We start from the raw sequence: 18,591 nt of genomic DNA, 5'->3' as shown, positions 1-18,591 counted from the left end.
GGGAAGGAGAGGACGGAAGAAAAATGAAGGGCCCGACAGAAGAGTGCCTCAACTTCAACCAATCAACTTTTGCCGTGGAACATTGATGTCCCTTTGCAGTTTTCTTCTGCCGTCTAGTCTGAACCCACCCTTAATCCTGAGAGCACCCCCCCACTCCCCCCAAAAAAAAGCAAAAAGCTTTTCTCTTTTAGGTTCTTGTTTTCTGTAACCCTTGGAATCACTTCAATTCAATACAAATGCCACTAACGAAGCATTCTAATTTTTCTATTATTTTTTTTGAAAGCATGGTTGAAGAACGACGTGAGAAGAGACACCCTCTCAGTCGCAGCTTAAGTAAGCGAGCGACTGGACTACACGTTGATTCAGCTGTCAAGTTTAAACCGTATTGACCGAATATGTATTTGTCCAAATGTTGTGCAAAGCCCTCTTGTTTTCACGAGTATATTCTTAAGATTCTCGAACAAGCTGTCCGCACTTGACCAGTCAAAGGGAAGGTCGCCCCCTCCCTGCCAATTAAGGCTCATCGAGGTCAACTGGTGAGCCATTGAGATTAATAAGCCTTAAGCTCTCATTCTCTAAATTCTGCTGACAGCTTCTTGTATCATACACTGGCCAGCTTACGATGCCGCCTGCTTGGCATCTTGCTACAAGCTAAGTATCATTTTAATAGTTTATAAGCTTACCGGTGAAGTTAATTCATAGTTAGGACACTAATCATATATAGCCAGATTAGTGTCCTAATTATGTGCGTTGGTGATGGCTATATGATTATGCATGTATAGATTACTTTGGCCTCGAGCAGCAATCTTGTAACAGTTAATCAGATGATTAGTGAGGACAAACCATAGTTATGACAAGGCAGTCACATTTGATTAGTCAGATCGTGCTTACCGCAATCACCACTGCATGCTAGCTGGTGTAAGAATTCTTTCAATATGCGCAGCTCGTTCCGGAAAATTCTGTCCCTGGCCGGGAAAGGCAAGAAGAAGAAAGAAACTAGGGAGGATAATTTCAGCCAGGGAACCAGCGGCAGTAATGGCTCCTCTTTGGATCCCAAACAGCAACTTGCTGAAGCTTATGCTAAGATCTTGAAGAACGAAGGGGTTGATGAGGTATGGCGAAAAGAGTTCTTTCAACAGGTCCGCATATTGGTGATTGGAAGGTCTGGTGCAGGTGAGCGTTCGCTTCAGCTTTGTGCTCTCTCTCTCTCTCTCTCTCTCTCTCTCTCTCTCTCTCTAGTCATCTCCCCCCACCCCCCCAACACACACACACACACAAAAAAAAAACAAAAAAGCCGCAGAAAAACGTGAAAGATCAGTGCAGGTAGGAGATTCCCTGTAGAGAATGGTGAGCGACCACAATGGTGCCGAAATTGATTTCAGGATTACCAAATTTGCAGTAGCTGATTGGTACTTTCTTTGTGGAGAATGAGGCAATTAGTATTCATCTTGGCATAATCGTGACAAATTTGGAAGCTCTGGAAATAGGGCATCTTGGCTTCGGGTCAACTCTGTTTTGGTTGAGTTTTGAGAGGATGGACCATTTTATAGGCATTTTGGGGAAGAAGGCCAAATGAAGCATTTCCAATTACTGAAAGTATCTATTTTTTGTGCAGTCATTCATCGTTGAGGTACCATGGCCAAAGTACTATCGCAAGAAGATTAATAAATTTTCTCATGTAGGAAAACGGAGTCTTTTTCAGTGTTTTTCATACAATGCATAACATCATGAGCTTCTGCTCGGGAGGCACGGCCGCATACCTAGCTAGGTAGGATTGGGGGCAGGGGACCCTCGGCCACCCCACCGGGCAGGCAGTCCCCTGCTCCCAATCGTACCTAGCTAGGTATGTAGTGCCTCCCTCACAGAAGCTCATGATGTTGAGGTAAGTCACAATGTGTCCAAAACTTCTTGTGTATTTAGCCGAAGCTCAAGTGTCATAATGTAATGACGGTCCATTGGAGCTTTGAATGGTTTTTTATGAGCCAGGTTCCCTAGTTCTGTAATTCTGACCTTAATGAACACGAGTGAGCACAATTAAAATCCAAGTTTGTAGAGAGCGGGTGACTACGGCCAGCGTTTCAGCGTTTCCTGCTCCTGAAGGCGTTTCTTGTGCCCAGCTCGAAACGTCGTGAGGAGCCTTTAGTTGCCAAGTCCAATTGCCACGTCATTTATGAAAAAAACTAATGGTACCTTATTAATAGCTTGGGAAATACAAATCAGAAATTAGTGAGAGGGGCAAATTATTGACAAAGAGCGCTGAGAGTCTCTGTGCAAGTTTTGAGAGGTAAAATCTTTATGCAACAAGAGGAGGCATCACTAAAGCGGGATTGTTCGTGGCCTTGCCATGCAACAAACATGTTTGTTGCCAAGCTATGCCCAAGGCCAAGCTATGCGCAACCAATGTTCAGGAACTCCAAACACTATGCCTGCCACATCACCTTATTGGCACTTGTGTGCATGTCAGCTCTTATAACACTAAGCCAGGCAAGGAGGATTGGGGTTTGAACGATAATTTACATTGTGTTTCTTATCTATCTTGTTGTCTGCATTGCATGATCAATATTGTGGCAGTTCTTTTATCATGCTTGGTGGGAATTCCACACCCTATTTTTATTCCATCTATCTAGTGCTTTTGTTGGAACTTCGTTTTGAGAGTAAGGTAGTGACTACGGGCGCATCCGCATGTGGGGGGTGCTACCCCGTTGCTGCCCAACCCTCCTCCTAACTCTGCCAAGGTGAGGGAGTGCGTTTAGTCCACGTGGCAACATTAGCAACCGCCTACTGCCCTCTACTCGTGGAAGAGCCATACAAGAGAAACCAGAGGCCATGGGCTCGGCGGTGCTATTTGTGGCACAGCGATTGTACACGAACCTGATCGACTTCAATGCAAAGGTGGCCTGCATGTGCTGCCAGTTAACAAGGAAGCTCAAGAGCAACTCTCTCATTTTTGGCAGAGTTGATTTAATATTGGGAAGGCTTTGTTAAACTTTTCCATGCTACTGCTATGCATGCGAATCCTACTCATACACCGCTAGTTGGGGTCAGCCTCCATTTGTGCGGATCCGCTCTATGTAGAGGCTTTAATTATGAGCCTGTGTACAATGGACTTGAGAAGAATCCTGACACAAACCCAGTGTGCATACTTTTCCTAGGTTCATCTACCTATATATTTCATATTTATGTTTTTGGTAATTTCTATGTATGCAGCTCAACTCCTTGTCAAAGACTATCTTTGATGTGTTTTCCAACTCTATTGCTGATTCAATCAGTCATCGATGAGGAAGGAGTCTTTGATTTGCCTGTTTTTTTAGTATTCAACTTGTCTTAGGTTTGTCTTGGTCTCTTTTGCATTTATGTCATTTGAGTTCCTTTAATTTGTTACCATTTACATTGTTTCTTGAGGTTTGGTATGCATCCTCAACCTCTTGCTGCTATAGCAAGTATTTTGAAGACATGCTAGCAAGGGTATCCCCAAAAGAAGCTTTACCTTTTTTGGTTTTTCAATGGAAAAGGTCTTAACTGTTTGGTTTGTCTTTTTAGGTTTGAAGATAAGAGAATTATGGTTGTAAGTGGATACCTTCTTTTTTTTTCTCTTTTGTAGAACTCATAATAGTGAGTATAATATATTAAGATAGCCAAAAAATTACAATGCCAAGCCAAGCTCGGACCGAGCCATGGCATATCATAGAGATCTCAAGGAAACATTGACACATTGGCTACCTTGAGAAACATCCACTCGACCATGCCCATGTATAGACGTCCATCTTGCAATCTCAAATATTTATAGATGTCCTTCTATCTATGCAATGTAGCTTGCATGTGAACGAACATGAATTTACCATTATGGCTGAAAGACCGACGTGAGAATCCTCTTCTCTACCTCCCTTTATATAAGTACTAGAATTCCTAGTCCTAATCTATTCTTAGGTTTCCTGGCTGCACCATTCTGTTAGGCCCTTGACCTAGGTTCGTGAACCTCTAAGTTGCCCTTGGCCTTACATTACTCCCGTCTTGGAGAAGTGTTTTCGTCCTCGAATACAAAAGTGGAAAATTCTTCTCAAGAACACTAATGTTTTCCATAGTGGTAGTCTTCGCAAATCCAATTGTCCATTTTTTAGAAGCCTGATTCAGTAGGAGGTTCAATGACATCAAGAATGACATCTTGGTTTCCCACATTGTTGTTCCTTAGGAGCCGTTTCGTGCTTGGGGGGTGCACTAAGTAATCATGTTAATGTATAACGTGAGTTCGAAAGGAGGGGTCTTAAAATTTAAAAACTTTAAGCAATTTAACAAAGATACATTAAATTAAGGGGTTTTTATATTCAATTTTGGAAAAATTTTCTTAAATAAAAGGTCATTTTATTCATTTAAACATGTTAAAAGAGGGATTTTTTTAATACCCCACGAACGTACGTTATATAGGGGAGTACTGAATAGTGAACCCCTCGAGGTTTCGTGCAGTAACCGGCCTAAATCCAATATAATATGTAAACTCTATTTATCACTCACTATAGTATGCTAAATGAGTTACCATAATCAAAAGGTGTCTAAAAGAGTACCTCTTATCACTTTCCAAGAAAGTAACATGCTGACATAACTCATCAGCAAAAATGAAGTCCTTCACTTGTTATCAATCTTCATGAGTAAACAACCCCACCATAACATGTGATCAAAGTTGAGAATCTGATTTAAATAGAAGGAACTAAACTTAGTCGCAACATGCTTGTAAATTATGGTAAGCAAACTCCCACTACATAGACAACCTTCCCAATTGGATTGTTTGGTGCTAACGTACACACTTAGCATATCATTTAGCATAATATTAGCACTTGTAATCTACCCATACTCTCTGAATGACTGGTAGTACTGATATGTCCAATGTTTACAGATAATCCTCCAAAATGACTAGTAAACATGGATCACAATATTTGATGCAACATTCGGATTAATTCACAATGTTAGGAACAACCATCTTAGTTAACTTTAGTGAGCTGATCTACAAGCACCTAAATTGAGCCATGACCTCTATTGGTGATTGGTAGATCTTTCATTAATCTTATAAAGATATTGCACATATAGTCTGAAATACTTTAAAAGCTACTAATGGCATGAACCTAGTGTGCATGCATTTTTAAAAAACAAATCCAAACCTTCATATCCATAACCATACTTGCCAATGCTTATGGCCAATGTTATACTCAGGGATCATGGGGAAAGAACTAAATACTTTCCACGTGATAACCATGCTAACATATTTGGACTATAATAGAATGTGAAAATCCATCACATCTAGGTACAAAATGAACTAGTTCATTAATACCATGCTATATATGTAAACAACCATCCGTCAATGCTGTTTATAGTACTTGTAACCTCAACAAGTCTGTACTTAGTACCCGACAGTTTTTGGCCACTCAAATTGCTCCTGATACTATGTGTTCAAAATGGTCTAATAAATGGAAACAGGGGCGAGTGTCAGTCCCATAGACTCACGCACATTCTCCACATGCGGAATATGTCTCAAAAAATGATGCAAAAAAAAAAAATCCAGCAAGTACAAAACGTACTTGTTTGTGGAGATAACTGCAAACACTCAACGAGATGAGTGAGAGGAACCCTTGTAAACCTTTCTCCACACTTGGATAAACTGAACTAGATGAAAGCATTCAATCTTATCACATCCTACTTAGAAAAATCAATCACATAATATTAAAAAATAAAATAATACCAAATCATATGAGTACCTAGAAGTAATTCTCCTACCTAAAAAGTCTTAGTAAGACTAAGTGAAAGATTAGTGAAAATCAAGTAGTATTGTGTAGTTAACCCTGGGTGTTGCCCATGCAATCTAAACCCCTTGGTTATAATCTGTAATGTCAAACCCCTTGGGTAAAATCTCTATAAAAGATGACCAAACTAGAGGCCAACAGTGATCACATAGTCTACCGTGTCCAATAGTGATTGGAGTTGAAGTTGAAATTTTTCACTATCTCTTGGAAGATTGCAAACCACTTTCTTTGAAGGTACAACTGTGATGAGATGAAATTGTGACCCTCAACACCTATGGAGTGATTATATATTATCTAGGTCATACCCCTAAAATTACCACTCCTGGAGGCACAATCAGTGCTGCAACTAAGCATAGATCGTCTCAAAGGTGGAATCTTATTCATAATTTAATCTTGAAGGAATCATATCTCTCCATGATCATAACAGAAAAATGGTCAACACTCCAAGAAAGGTAGGTTTATTGGGCATATGCCATACCATGAATTATTTTCTTAATAGTGAGGCCATGCCTACTTGCTATCCACAGAAAGCATCATCGGTACTATCAGCACCTTGTGCGGAAAAAATGACCACCGTTGTAGTCATATACAACGGTCACAAGCAAATAGAACAGCATCAACTCTTTCTGAACAGTCATACTTAAGTTTATTGGGCATATGCCGTCCCATGAATTATCTTCTTGATAGCGAGGCCATGCCTACTTGCTATCCACAGAAAGCATCATGGGTATTGTCAGCACCTTGTGTGGAAAAATTGACCACCGTTGTAGTCATATACAACAGTCATAAGCAAATAGAAGAGCCTCAACTCTTTTTGAATAAAGTAGCTGGTGTTATAGCAGAAGCATAAACCATGCTGTAGTGGAATGAGTCCACAATACTGGAATGACATGCATATCAGAAAAATAGTGTGATAAGTCCTTGGCTTCAATGACTGTCTCCACAATGTGAGCAGATGCGCGCCATACATGCCTTGCATGATGTGTATTGGCATAGATACATCACAGTTGGTCATTACAAACCATGATTGTGAGCTACTATCATCTTATTTTTAAACCTCTATGCCATTATCCTTGGTCCTAAGTCAATGGATAATATTGTGGCATGGAATAGAAGCCTTGCTTTGCACAATAGAGAAACATTATTCAAATGAAAATTGAAAGACAAAAATACAAGTAGAACTTGAAATTGCCTAACCTTGTCCCCTCTTTGAGGACAGATGCCTACGCTTGAATGTGGCTGGTAGCCATGTATGCTGAGAAATTTAGAGTTGTCCAATGTGCCTTGTATGCCCTTGGGGCTTAGTTCATATCAACCTCCAATAAAAAACAGGTAGATATGTTGCCAAGTTTCCCAAAGTCCATATATTACTAGCATATTCCAAACTTGGGAAGCTTCTAGGCAATATGCCCTAAGGTGAAGCCTTGCTTCGCATAAGTTCATCTAGAAGATAAGATAGAACAGAGCCTGAGTGCTCTAGCTATCAGTCAGGTGAGCGCTTGATTGCCATAAAAATGTCAAAGCAAAACAAAATCGACATTATCGCTCTTTCATAGAGGAAAATTTCTTTGGAATGATTATGCATCCAATGCATATAGATAGATATGGAGTTGTTCTCCTGGAAGCCTTGCTTTGCCCCTTCACTTGATAGCACAAAGAGGACATATCAAAGAGATAGCCACCAACGAAGTCTATGGGCAACCAACTAGCCAACGTCATGCGGTTTGGCTACAAAGTCAGGCCTTATTTTGCCCTTTGTTTGAGGAAAGAACAAGCAAGGCCTATATGGTTGGGTCAAGAGTTTGAATTTGTTGGGGCATGGATCCCGAAGCATTGAGCAAGCTTACTGCAATTGAGGTAGTAAAAAATGGTCATGATTAACCCATTGATGGCAAGCGTGCTACAATGGCTTTTCAAGAGTAATTGGTAATACGTGCATGCAATTAGTATTGGGCAACTCAAGTATGTTTTTTTTTGTGCAATTACTATATTTTTTTTCTTTTGCTTCCAATTTGATAATCTCCTCGACAAGGTCAAAAATCAATGATACATCATGGTACATGTTCGACCTAAGGAGCATGGCTTTTGTATGAGAGCCCAAAAAATAAACACTTATTTTTTATACTTGTTGTCATGGCCTTAGGGCCAGTGCTTTACGTTGAGCCATCACTGGTTTGCCCTTTGGTGCACTTTCCTTCATTTCCCTGCTCTTCGGCAGCTTCATTCTTATTTGTGATGCCCATTTTGATCGTTGGCAGACATCCCTACCCTTAGCATGGCTTACTTTTTTCTTGGTTGTATCAAGTCAAAACCGGCTAGAAACGATGTTGATGCCAAAAAACAAGCCCGCAGCCTTCCTAAAATCACTTTGATACTTTTCTGATTTTCTTTGCAAACAAGTCAACTTCGCTTTGCGCACTTGCCAAAAATTGGCGTCGAAAAACCATGCTTCAACAAGCCTTGAAGTAGTTTCTAGAAGTTCAATGGCAAGTTTGAAAAACTATGAAATTGAGCAAGCTCTTGCAAAAGTTTCTACTATCCAAAATGTCAAACTAAGCTAAATTCTGCAGCTTCTGATGCTATAGCTTGCTTTGTACTATTTGGAAAATTAGCATCCTCGGCTTGTGGAGCTTGGGTAGTGGGCTTTGAAGGGTGTGTGCCCAAGGTGGGAATGCACACTTTGTTTAATTTAGGGTGGCATTGCGTGGCCTTGGGCACCCTTGTGTTTGAAAACACTTCTGCAAGGCAAAGCGATGGCGGCAAGTCACCAAGAAAAAATGAGAGAGAGAGAGAGAGAGAGAGAGAGAGAGAGAGAGAGAGAGAGAGAGAGAGAGAGAAAGAGATCTATTGCAAATCTGGCCTCGATCCTGTGTCAAAAAACCCTCAGCAGGTCCCTACAAACCCAACGAGCTCACCCATGCAAACTTTTATGCTGGTCAACTCTCAACCCTTCCCCGCTGCAAGGGCGCCTGCACTTGTGATGCTCTTCCACCCCCGACCTCTTCTAATTAGCCGCCTTTCCCATTGCTCTTGTTCCACTTGGCCTCCACTGTTTGCATGGGCATGAAAATCATGCAGTATTAGAGCCTGACCACACTCCTTTTTCCCAAAAAAGATTGAAGCTCTTATACCACTGAAATACACAGGGGAATTGCCTTGAGATACTTCTCCTCACCGCCCTTTATATAAGTAATAGAACTCCTAGCTCTAGTCTACTCTTACGATTCCCTGTCCACACTATGTGGTCAGGCCCTCCGCCTAGGTTCGTGACCCCCCCCCCCCCCCCCCCCGGGTTTCCCTTGGCCTTACAAGGACTTTCTCACGACAAGACCAGACATAAGTGTCAAAGTAGAGTTTAAAATTTTTTCATTTCATCAAATTTTACAGTTTGCATGAGCATGGATGTTTGCCAATGGTGGTAGCACAGATAGTTTAGATCATAAGGTCAGAACTTATTTTTGAGCTGTGCCATGCAAAGATGCTCAACATGAAAGTATAGGCAAGGCGTGTGGTTGATGAGGCACATATGTTCAGCATGGTCGACTAGTTGTTTTTCTTTTACAAAAATGGCAGGAATCTTTTGCTTTGGTTCAGAATTTTGAATTTGCATTTTGAGTAGGGCATGTCTCTTAGCCATGTTTTTATGACAAGCTTACAAGGGTAGTTGGGCAACTCAAGTATGCTTTGTTTGTGCAATTAATATATATATTTTCATGTTTCAAGTATTGAATTTTGCTCGACAAGGTCGACAATTAGCGGGGTAAATTTTCTATATGACACCGCCATAAGTTGCACCATGCATACATTAGTTATGTTTTAACAAATGAGTAAGACTCCAACAAGGATAATGCATACAAGGATTTCTACCTAAAACAAGGCAAAGTTGTCTAGCAATAAAGGTAAGTCAAACACGGTCTGTGACTTGTAAGGCAAATTTATTCGGCAAGGCTGATTGACATCTTTCTTTCTCGTTTGGAGTTTTAAATTTGCTTGAGAATGGCTCCTTGGAAACTTTTCTAACCTTAATGCAATCAAAAACCATTCTGGTCATTAGGTATCCTATTTCATTTCTCACAATTTCTTATTCTTATATGAATTTCATTTACAGGATTCTATAGATGGCTTTTAGCAAGTTACATTTTTGATGCAACTGCAGGCCCTATTCTAGTTTTGGTCATGCAACAAAGAGAAGCAAGGATCCATAGAATTACTTGGCTATAGATTTCTTTGATCAATATCTCTTTGATATGTCCTCATCAAGAGGAGGGGAAAAGCAAGGCTTCCATGAGCACAGCTACATATCTATGTATATGCACTCAATGTATAACCAGTCGAAAGTAGTTACAGCTTGCTAGAGTGCATGTACATGATGCACATTGAAAGCACAATCATGCCACACAATGCTCCGACTTATGATAATAGGGGTGGTGGTTACAAAAAAAAAATGGTAAGCATCTTAAATTCAACTTTTGATTTTGAACTTATTCCATTTTGCAGGATTTTCTACAATGCCAACTTGATAAGAAAATGTTTCCTTGTCAAGCAGAGCTTGGCAGTTTGATGACATTTGATAGCTAAGCTTCACAAGCTATGCAATCTCATGATTCTCAATAAGATGCATGATTTGGCAAGGATGTTCCTCTAGGAAAGATTGATACTGTCGATTCTCTTTTTCTTTGACATTTTTGTGTCAACCCAAGCACGTGTTAGCTAAGAGAAACCACACTCAAATCTGGCTCATCTCCTCAATGAACTTATGTGAAGCAAGGCTTCACTTTGGGGCATTTTTCCTAGCTGCTTCAAAGTTTGGAATATGCTAGTAGCATACGAACTTGAAAGAAGTTGGCAATAGATCTATCTGTTGTTTATTGGAGGTCAGTATATACCAAGCCACGAGGGCATACAAGGTACGTCCTAGCTCTAAATTTCTCAACATACATGGCTACGAGCGACATTCAAGTGAAGGAAACTGCTCTTAGAGGGACGACAAGGTTAGAAAATTTCAAGTTCTACTTGTATTTCTGTCTTTAACATTTCTTTTGGAAAAATATTTCTATGTTGTGCAAAGCAAAGTGCTTGGACATATTTATTGTGAAGCAATGATCCTAATTCGTGCCACAATACTATCCATTGACTTAGGATCAAGGATACTAGCACACACGTTTAGCAATAAGAGGATATAAGCTCACGATTATGGCTTGCAATGACCAACTACGATGTATGCATGCCAATACACATCGTAAAGGCATGTATGGCATTTTCTCACATTCTGGAGACCGTCATTGAAGCCAAGGACTTGTCACACTCTTTTTCTTATTTGCATGTATGACATACTAGTATTGTGGATTCATTCTACTAAATCATGGTTTATTCTTTTGCTATAATATCAACTAATCTATTCAAAAAGAGTTGAGGATGGTATATTTACATGTGATAGTTGTATCTGGCTACAACCGTGAGCAATTTTTGTGCACAAGGTGTTGGCAATACAGATGATGCTTTTTGTGGATAGCAAGTAGGCATGGCCTTGCTATCAAGCAAATAACCAATGGGACGGCATGAATAGACTACAAGAGCCTCAAAGTAGGTGATCTCATGTTTGAACACCCAAGAAAATTTAGCATGACTACCTTGTTTTGGGTGTTGACAATATTAGTATTAGACATGGTAGACTATGTTGGTCACCGTTGGCTACTAGTTTGAACAGTTTCTATATGGAGTCTAACCAAAATGTTTGACATTATAGATTTTAACCAATGGATTTGGATTGCAAGGGTAACACCCAGGGTTATCAGTGCACTACTACTTGATTTTAACTAATCTTTCAATTAGTGTTACTAGGACTTTTTAGGTAGCAGAGTTGGTCATGTGCACGTGACTACGGGTAAGTGAACGCTATGTTCAATCTTCAAGTATGCATGTGATTTGGTTTTTTTTTTTAAATATATTTTGCTTGGATTTTCTAAGTAGGATGTGTGAACTTGAGTGCTTCAATCCATTTTTCTCTTCAAAAACATGACAAGGTCATGTGAGAGAAAATTATTTTGGGCCGTATAAGTATCCGAAATACATTTTTGTATTTTGCAATTATGGAACTACATGTATGGTTTTGTTTGACACATGTTGTCACATGGGATACAACATGGACTAGGAACTCATGGAGCTCGATTTAGCTAGTGCGGAGCAAGCTTTATAAGGGTCCCTCTCACTCATGTCAGTGAGTGGTTACAATTACCTCCACGGACAAGTACATCTTCTACTTGAAGGATGCCATTTTTTTGGACATCCTTATATGAGACATATTCCACATGTGGAGAATATGAGCTTTGGGATTGACATTGACGCCCGTTATTTCAAGTACATCTTGTACTTTAAGGATGTCATTTTTTGGGACATCCTTATATGAGACATATTCCACATGTGGAGAATATGAGTCTCTAGCACTGACACTGATGCCCGTTATTTCAAGTACATCTTGTACTTGAAGGATGTCATTGCTTTGGACATCTTTATATAAGACATATTCCACATGTGGAGAATATGAGTCTCTGGGACTAACACTGACACTGAGCCTGTTATTTCAATTATGTGTCGTAATAGAGTCCCTAGATGTTCTAGTCGCATCCGTTTGCTGGACTATTTTGAGCACATTGTATCAGGAATGATTTCAGTGGTTAGGAATTGTGAGATACCTCGTAAAACTTGGTAAATTCACAACATTTAAACAACTGTAACATAGGGTTGTTTACAGGTACATCAAAGTTATGTTCTCTTAATGAACTCGTTCATTTGGTAGCTAGATGTGATAGATTTTCACATTCTATTGTGGTCCAAATATGTTAGCACGATTTTCACATGGAAAGTATTTAGTTCTTTTCCCGTAAGACTTGAGCATAACATTAACCATAAGCATTGGCAAGTACGATTATGGACATGCACGTTCAGATTTGTGTTTGTTGAATACAAGGGCACATTGGGTGTTATGAGTCCTAGTGTTTAGCAAAGGCTAATTTGGAGCAGCATACACAATCATGACATTAGTAGCTTCTAAATAATTTCACACTCTATGTGCAATATCTTTGTGAGCTTAATTGTAGATCTATCACTTTCCAATAGAGGTTATGGCTCGGTTTGGGTACTTGTAGATTATCTCACTACAATTAACCAAGATGGTTGTTCCTAAAATCATTGATTAACCAACAGTAATTCAGGAAATTGTGACCTCTGTTTACCAGTCATCTTGGAGGACTATCTATAAACAGTGGAAAAACACATCTCACACTATCAGTTACCCAGAGAGGATAGGCAATTTACGAGTATTGATCTTGTACTAAAGGATATACCGAGTGCGTACGTTTGCAAAAAACAATCCAATTAGAAAGATTCTCTCTACTTGGAGTTTGCTTACCATGAGACAAAGTAGATTGCGACTAAGTTTAGCCTCTTTCTATTTAAATAAGGTTGTCAACCTTGAACACTGGTTAAAGTGGGGTTGTTTTTACTAATGAAGAATGATATTAGGTCAAGGACTTATACTTTGCTGATGAATTAAGTCAGCCAGTTACTTTCATGGAAAGTGAAAAGAGGTACTCTTTTAGAAACATCTTACTTGTACTAATTAATTGTAAATGGAGTCTATAGGCTATGTTGGCGGATATGAGCCGCTTACACAAGACGGTTGCAAAGGGACAACAATGTGAAAAATCAAGATGCTCTTCTTGATTTCATTGATTGAAAATGGACAGTTGGATCCATGAAGGATGTCACTGCAGAAAATGTTAGTGTTCTTATAAAGATATCACCACTTTTGTTTTTGAGAACGAAAACACTTCTCCAAGGGGGAATAACGTCATTCTTAGGGTAAGACTACGCAGGCCACGGGCCAAGACAACATGCGGTCAAGGGGTGCAATATTTTAGCAAGCTATGATTCTATATATAGTGAGGTTGGGTGAAGAGTTGCATGGTCTAGTCCCCGCTGGTCTTAGACGGGACCCATAGTCCCATTATTTGCAAGGAACTTTTGCGAGATGCCACCATAGAGCCACTGTTGCCATCAACAACAACTGCCATGTCTTACGAGAACCAGGAGCAAAAAAGCAAGGAAGCAACCATTGACGTATTGAACCACCGAACCATCATGGAGCAACCATCGAAGCTTGCAACCATCGTCCAGGCTATTAGGGGTGAGCCAAGCATCCTCAACCAATAGAACAAGGCATCTTTGACAGCCATAAGGAGAAAAAGACTCTACCACCATCACCCCTCCCCTTCAAGGATACCACAGTTTCAAAGGTAACCAACAAGAGACAACACACTTGACTGCCGTTGCAACCCACAGGGGCCTTTTGAGAGGTGGCTTGACCTCCACCAGGGTCAAAAATTGGGCGGGAGGGGGGGTTTGTAAGTGGATCTTCTAATATTTGTTTGTTCATTAATGTCAAATCTTGATCAGATTTTAAAAACCAAGACAATGCTCTTCACTTTTGCACTCATTTCTTTGCCCCCCTCCCCCCCCCCCCCCCCCCCCCCCCCCCAAAAAAAACCCCCAAAAACTCTCTCTCTCTCTCTCTACACATGGATCCTTAACAATGCTATTTTTAAGTATTTGTGATCATTTCCATAGAAAGGGCTTGAAAGAGTTGTAACTTAAGAAGCTTGGTTCTAGCGCCATCTGACACACAAATTATGGTTGTAATTTGAAGTCCTTTACTTATAGTGTACTGTGTTCACCTAATATTTAGCTCTCTTAATGGCTTCGAAAGAAATAATTCACTACCTATCTGGTGCAAGGAAACTCTAAGGAGAAGAAAATGCTAAGGAGAAGAAAATAAGCAAAAGAAAAACACACGTGTATCAATGTGCACTGAACATCTCTTTATATGGACGCACACAGACTTTTGACTTTCTCTTTCAATCTTTCAAGGGTCTTTTCATTTCCTATACTCACCTTCATTTTATGCAATTAAGATGTTTGAAAAAGCAATTTATTTCTGGATTGAAAAGACGCGCTGTGTTTATAGTATAATCTACTGATTTGAAGTGCACCAATTGACTACAATTATTAAGTATTTTCAGGAAAGACAACTCTTATCCGCCTCATGGTCGGCAAGGAAGGTCCACAGGGCGTCTCAGAGGGTGTTGCTGGGGTGCAGGACATAAATAAGGAGTTTCTTTACTCCTCTGAGAAGGAGGGTGTTCCTCTTCTGATCCATGACAGTAATGGCATGGATGTGAGAGGCAAGGAGCGCGTGGACGAGATCAAGGATTTTCTGGAGAAACACCAGAAAACGGATGATTTTACGAAGCATATCCACATGATTTGGTATGTCGTAAGTGCCATTGATCCCAGATGTGTAGAAGATGGTGATGTAATGAAGATGATAGGAGAATTCAAGATTCCCTTATTTCTCATTATGACACATAATGACTACGAAAAAGTAAAGGTGACAGAGGCAAGTCTGAACAAGCTTCTGGAAGGGTATGGGAATTCGGAAGAGAGAGAAGCTGTAAAGAAGTTGATGGTGAAAGTGGGCAACGATGGTGTGAGCACCGGAGAGAACAATGAGCTAATAATCGACGAGACAAAGAGAGATACAGAGGGACTCAAAATGGTGGCAAAGAGAACCCAGATGCTGATGGATAAGAGACTGAGGTACACATGGGTAGCTGCCCAAGCCGTCGACATAGATGGGAAACTCGATGAGTCCGCAGGCCTGATAGCAGGCTATGCAAGGAAGGCACTACTAACCTCATTACCGCGATCAATTCCTTTTGCAGACCCATTGAAGTTGAGTATTATCTTTTTCAGAGTGATTGTAGTTTTGTGCCAGATATGGGTAGTCCCACAGCCGCTGAGAGAGGCATTGAAGGAGACACTGCTCATGAATGAGGCAGGATGTCACGTTTTGCAGAGAGTAGGCGAGGATATGGTTTATGTGGCGGGATTGGCCATAGCGATAGGCGCGACGGTTGCCACAGGAGGGATTGCATTGCCATCGGTGATAGCAGTATTGGCAGCATCAGGGGTACTGCATATAGGGAAAGCAATACCCATTTTGGTGAAGACGTTTTCGTTGCAAGTGTTGGGCACTATATTGTATGCGAAATCGACGCAAGTGGCAAGCAGTAAGCACAGGTGGAATCCGGCAGTGAGCAAAGAAGAGTATGTTAAGCTGTGTGAGGAATTTGCCCACAATGCGGTGTATCAGAAGATGCTGCAGAAATTTGCAAGGGAGGATCACTCCACATTGGATATAGCCGTGCGCAAGAAAAAGGTGAAGGGTATGATCAAGAGCAAGATTCTGGAAACTTATCGCCGTCTGCTGCGTGACCGACCCAACAGCCTCTTCTCCCTTTTCCAGCGCAGCGACTCTGACTTGGACTCTTCGTCAGAGTTACTCTCAGACATAGTAAGCTCTCTCTCTCTCCCCCCATCTCTATAAAAAAAAACACGCACTATCGCGCGCGCACACACACATACACACGCAGTGTAGATGCCACTGCTGCCATTGATATACCGTCGATATGGAAGTATGCTATAAGGCTAGAACACGTTTCAAAATTGGAAATGTCGACCTGCATATTAGAAAATGAAAGGGCAATCACATGGAAACTCAATTGAGACCACCCAACCCTCGGGACTATCTAAAGTAATCTCGAGTACCAGAGAGTACCCGAGATTACTTCGTGGGGCTGACCCTCAAACCCCTTGACCTCACCTTTGCGACTCCCATGTCTTATCCACGAGCACTTACGTGTTTATTGTGATGGTATGGTCCCGAGATTATTCTTATACCAAATGTGACCAAAAGTAATTTCGGGTATCCGAGATTACTTTTTATACCCGAGATTATTTTTTCGATGCCGACAAGATCTACGGTGCTCCATGCTCTCACCATAGATCCCATGCCCCCATGCCCATGTCATATAGTCCGGAGGCCAGCTAACCACATGAAAGCTTCCATCGCTTGCGATCGTACCCAGGGTAGAGAATTCTGTAAAGTTCTGAAAGTTCTGGGGTTTTCACTGTTGTGCAAAGAAACCCTTCTTCTCTCTCTCTCTTAGCCTGCGCACCTTTGGGTCGCATCCTCCGACCCAAAAGTGCACGAAGCCCGCCAGAGGCCCACCAAAACCCCACAACACCCCTGTACTTATCTATCTAGGTTCTCACAGGCACCACAGAGATGTCAGTAGAAAAGCCTTAACGGTCACCTTCGTCGAAGAGCCGTTTCCTTGGAGCAAAGCCCTGGTACTAGTTGTGGCACAAGACAGCTCAGTAAATGGCGTTGTCCTGAGTCATGACGATGACTGGAGTTGTAGCATGTGCACAGGCTTCCGGTAGATGGCTCTCATTCACCCTCAATCGGTTAGCCATCGGACCCGCTGCATGTGCGCAACCTATCTTTCTCTTTGGTTCTCAGTGTTCAATTTTGGATGAGAGGACCTATTAGGCTATGGTCATGCCAGCCTTAGTTGTCAGTTATTTGAACAAATAACTAAGCCTCATTCTTGGTCACATGCAAAGAGCATCAATATTAAATGAATAACTATGCCCACCCTTTGTAACTATGGCAATGCTGGCATAGTTGTGAAGGTGTAAGGAATGGTCCCTAAGTGACCATTCCCTGTAATAGTGCGACCGCATAGCGATTGATGGAGGTTGGGAGCCATTGGCGGGAGCATTATTGCAGGGAATGGTCACTCGGTTACGTTTCCAACCTTCACACTCAGGGGGAGTGGGGCCAATTGAATCCAGCGATTGCACTTAGTGCTGACAATGCGCTCAACAGAATAGATTTTTCACGTTGAGTTGGCAGCGATTCTTGGTGTTGACTTGGTGCACTCTGCTTGGCGTTCATTGAATTTCCTTCCCACTATTGGCATGGTTGGATTATGTAGAAGAAAATTGAGCAGATAAACGGCCCTGATCAGGTACCCTGCAAACCTCGATTATGAAGTTGATGGCTTATTTGGGAGGATGAATGGCTAACTAAGGCTCGTGTGACAATGCAAGAGGCTTAGTTATTCATTTAATGCTCTGTCTGGGTATATCTGGCTTAGTTTTCTATAAATGATAAATAAGCCTCGTGCTACAATAGCCTTACATGGTTCAAACACCGCTTAAACAAGCAAAGCTTAACGTGGAAGAAAGGGACATCCGTTTTGGCGCGTTTTCGAACCGTTGAAAATTGGCACCCTCGCCAGAAACATAGAAACTCATTTCTAGCAACTACAGCACACAAGTAAGGCCCATATCACACACATCCTCCCAGATGTGTGTATAAATGAGTTGGTAAAAGAAAATTGGCGATGTCGTGCCGTGGTACGTTCATGATCTGAAACTAAAATATCTAACTCACTCTCAATGCTTTTGTAATGTGGGACCGAATGCTATAATGTACATAGTGTGATATATGCGAAACTAAATGCCACAGTTGTAGTCGTGTACATACCTTGCCGAGCGGGAGAGGCCCTAGACGTGGCACTATGGCATGCTTTTCACATAAATATATGCCTAATTTTCTTTAGGAATGTACAAATGTCAATTGTTTTGAAGTGGCACGCTCATTTTGCACAGAAAGTTCAATGCGGACGATGTTGGCAAAAAATAGCAGGTTTCATGTGCGGACGTAAGACGTGTCCAAAGTGCTTACCAAGTGATAAAATGAGGTTCAACATGAAATTTGAGCCCAATGGGATTTTTCCACAAATTTAGGAATTTTTTCAGCTCGTTTGGGTTTTTTTAACGAACAAAAAGGGGTATTTTTGGGCTAAAAATGCCCACAAAATGGTCAAAAATA

General features: G+C 41.1%; 1 protein-coding gene across 1 annotated transcript in view; it reads left to right on the top strand.

Annotated features, from left to right (window-relative positions):
- Positions 1–1,085: 1,085 nt before the first annotated feature.
- The window catches only part of LOC147465366 (uncharacterized), a gene marked incomplete at its 5' end in the record, with an annotated part of 61,239 nt that continues 43,733 nt past the window's right edge, over positions 1,086–18,591 (top strand). Inside the window, 2 exons of the mRNA XM_086488746.1 lie at positions 1,086–1,173; positions 14,867–16,200. Of these exons, the coding sequence (XP_086344872.1) occupies positions 1,086–1,173; positions 14,867–16,200 (1,422 nt within the window). The remainder of the gene's footprint in view (positions 1,174–14,866; positions 16,201–18,591) is intronic.

The sequence above is a fragment of the Adiantum capillus-veneris genome, chromosome 1, assembly GCF_014529385.1.
Source record: "Adiantum capillus-veneris isolate H3 chromosome 1, ASM1452938v2, whole genome shotgun sequence".
Classification (NCBI taxonomy): Eukaryota; Viridiplantae; Streptophyta; class Polypodiopsida; order Polypodiales; family Pteridaceae; genus Adiantum; species Adiantum capillus-veneris.
The sequence above is the reverse complement of the archived record's forward strand: the minus strand, read 5'-3'. Positions and strand labels throughout refer to the sequence as shown.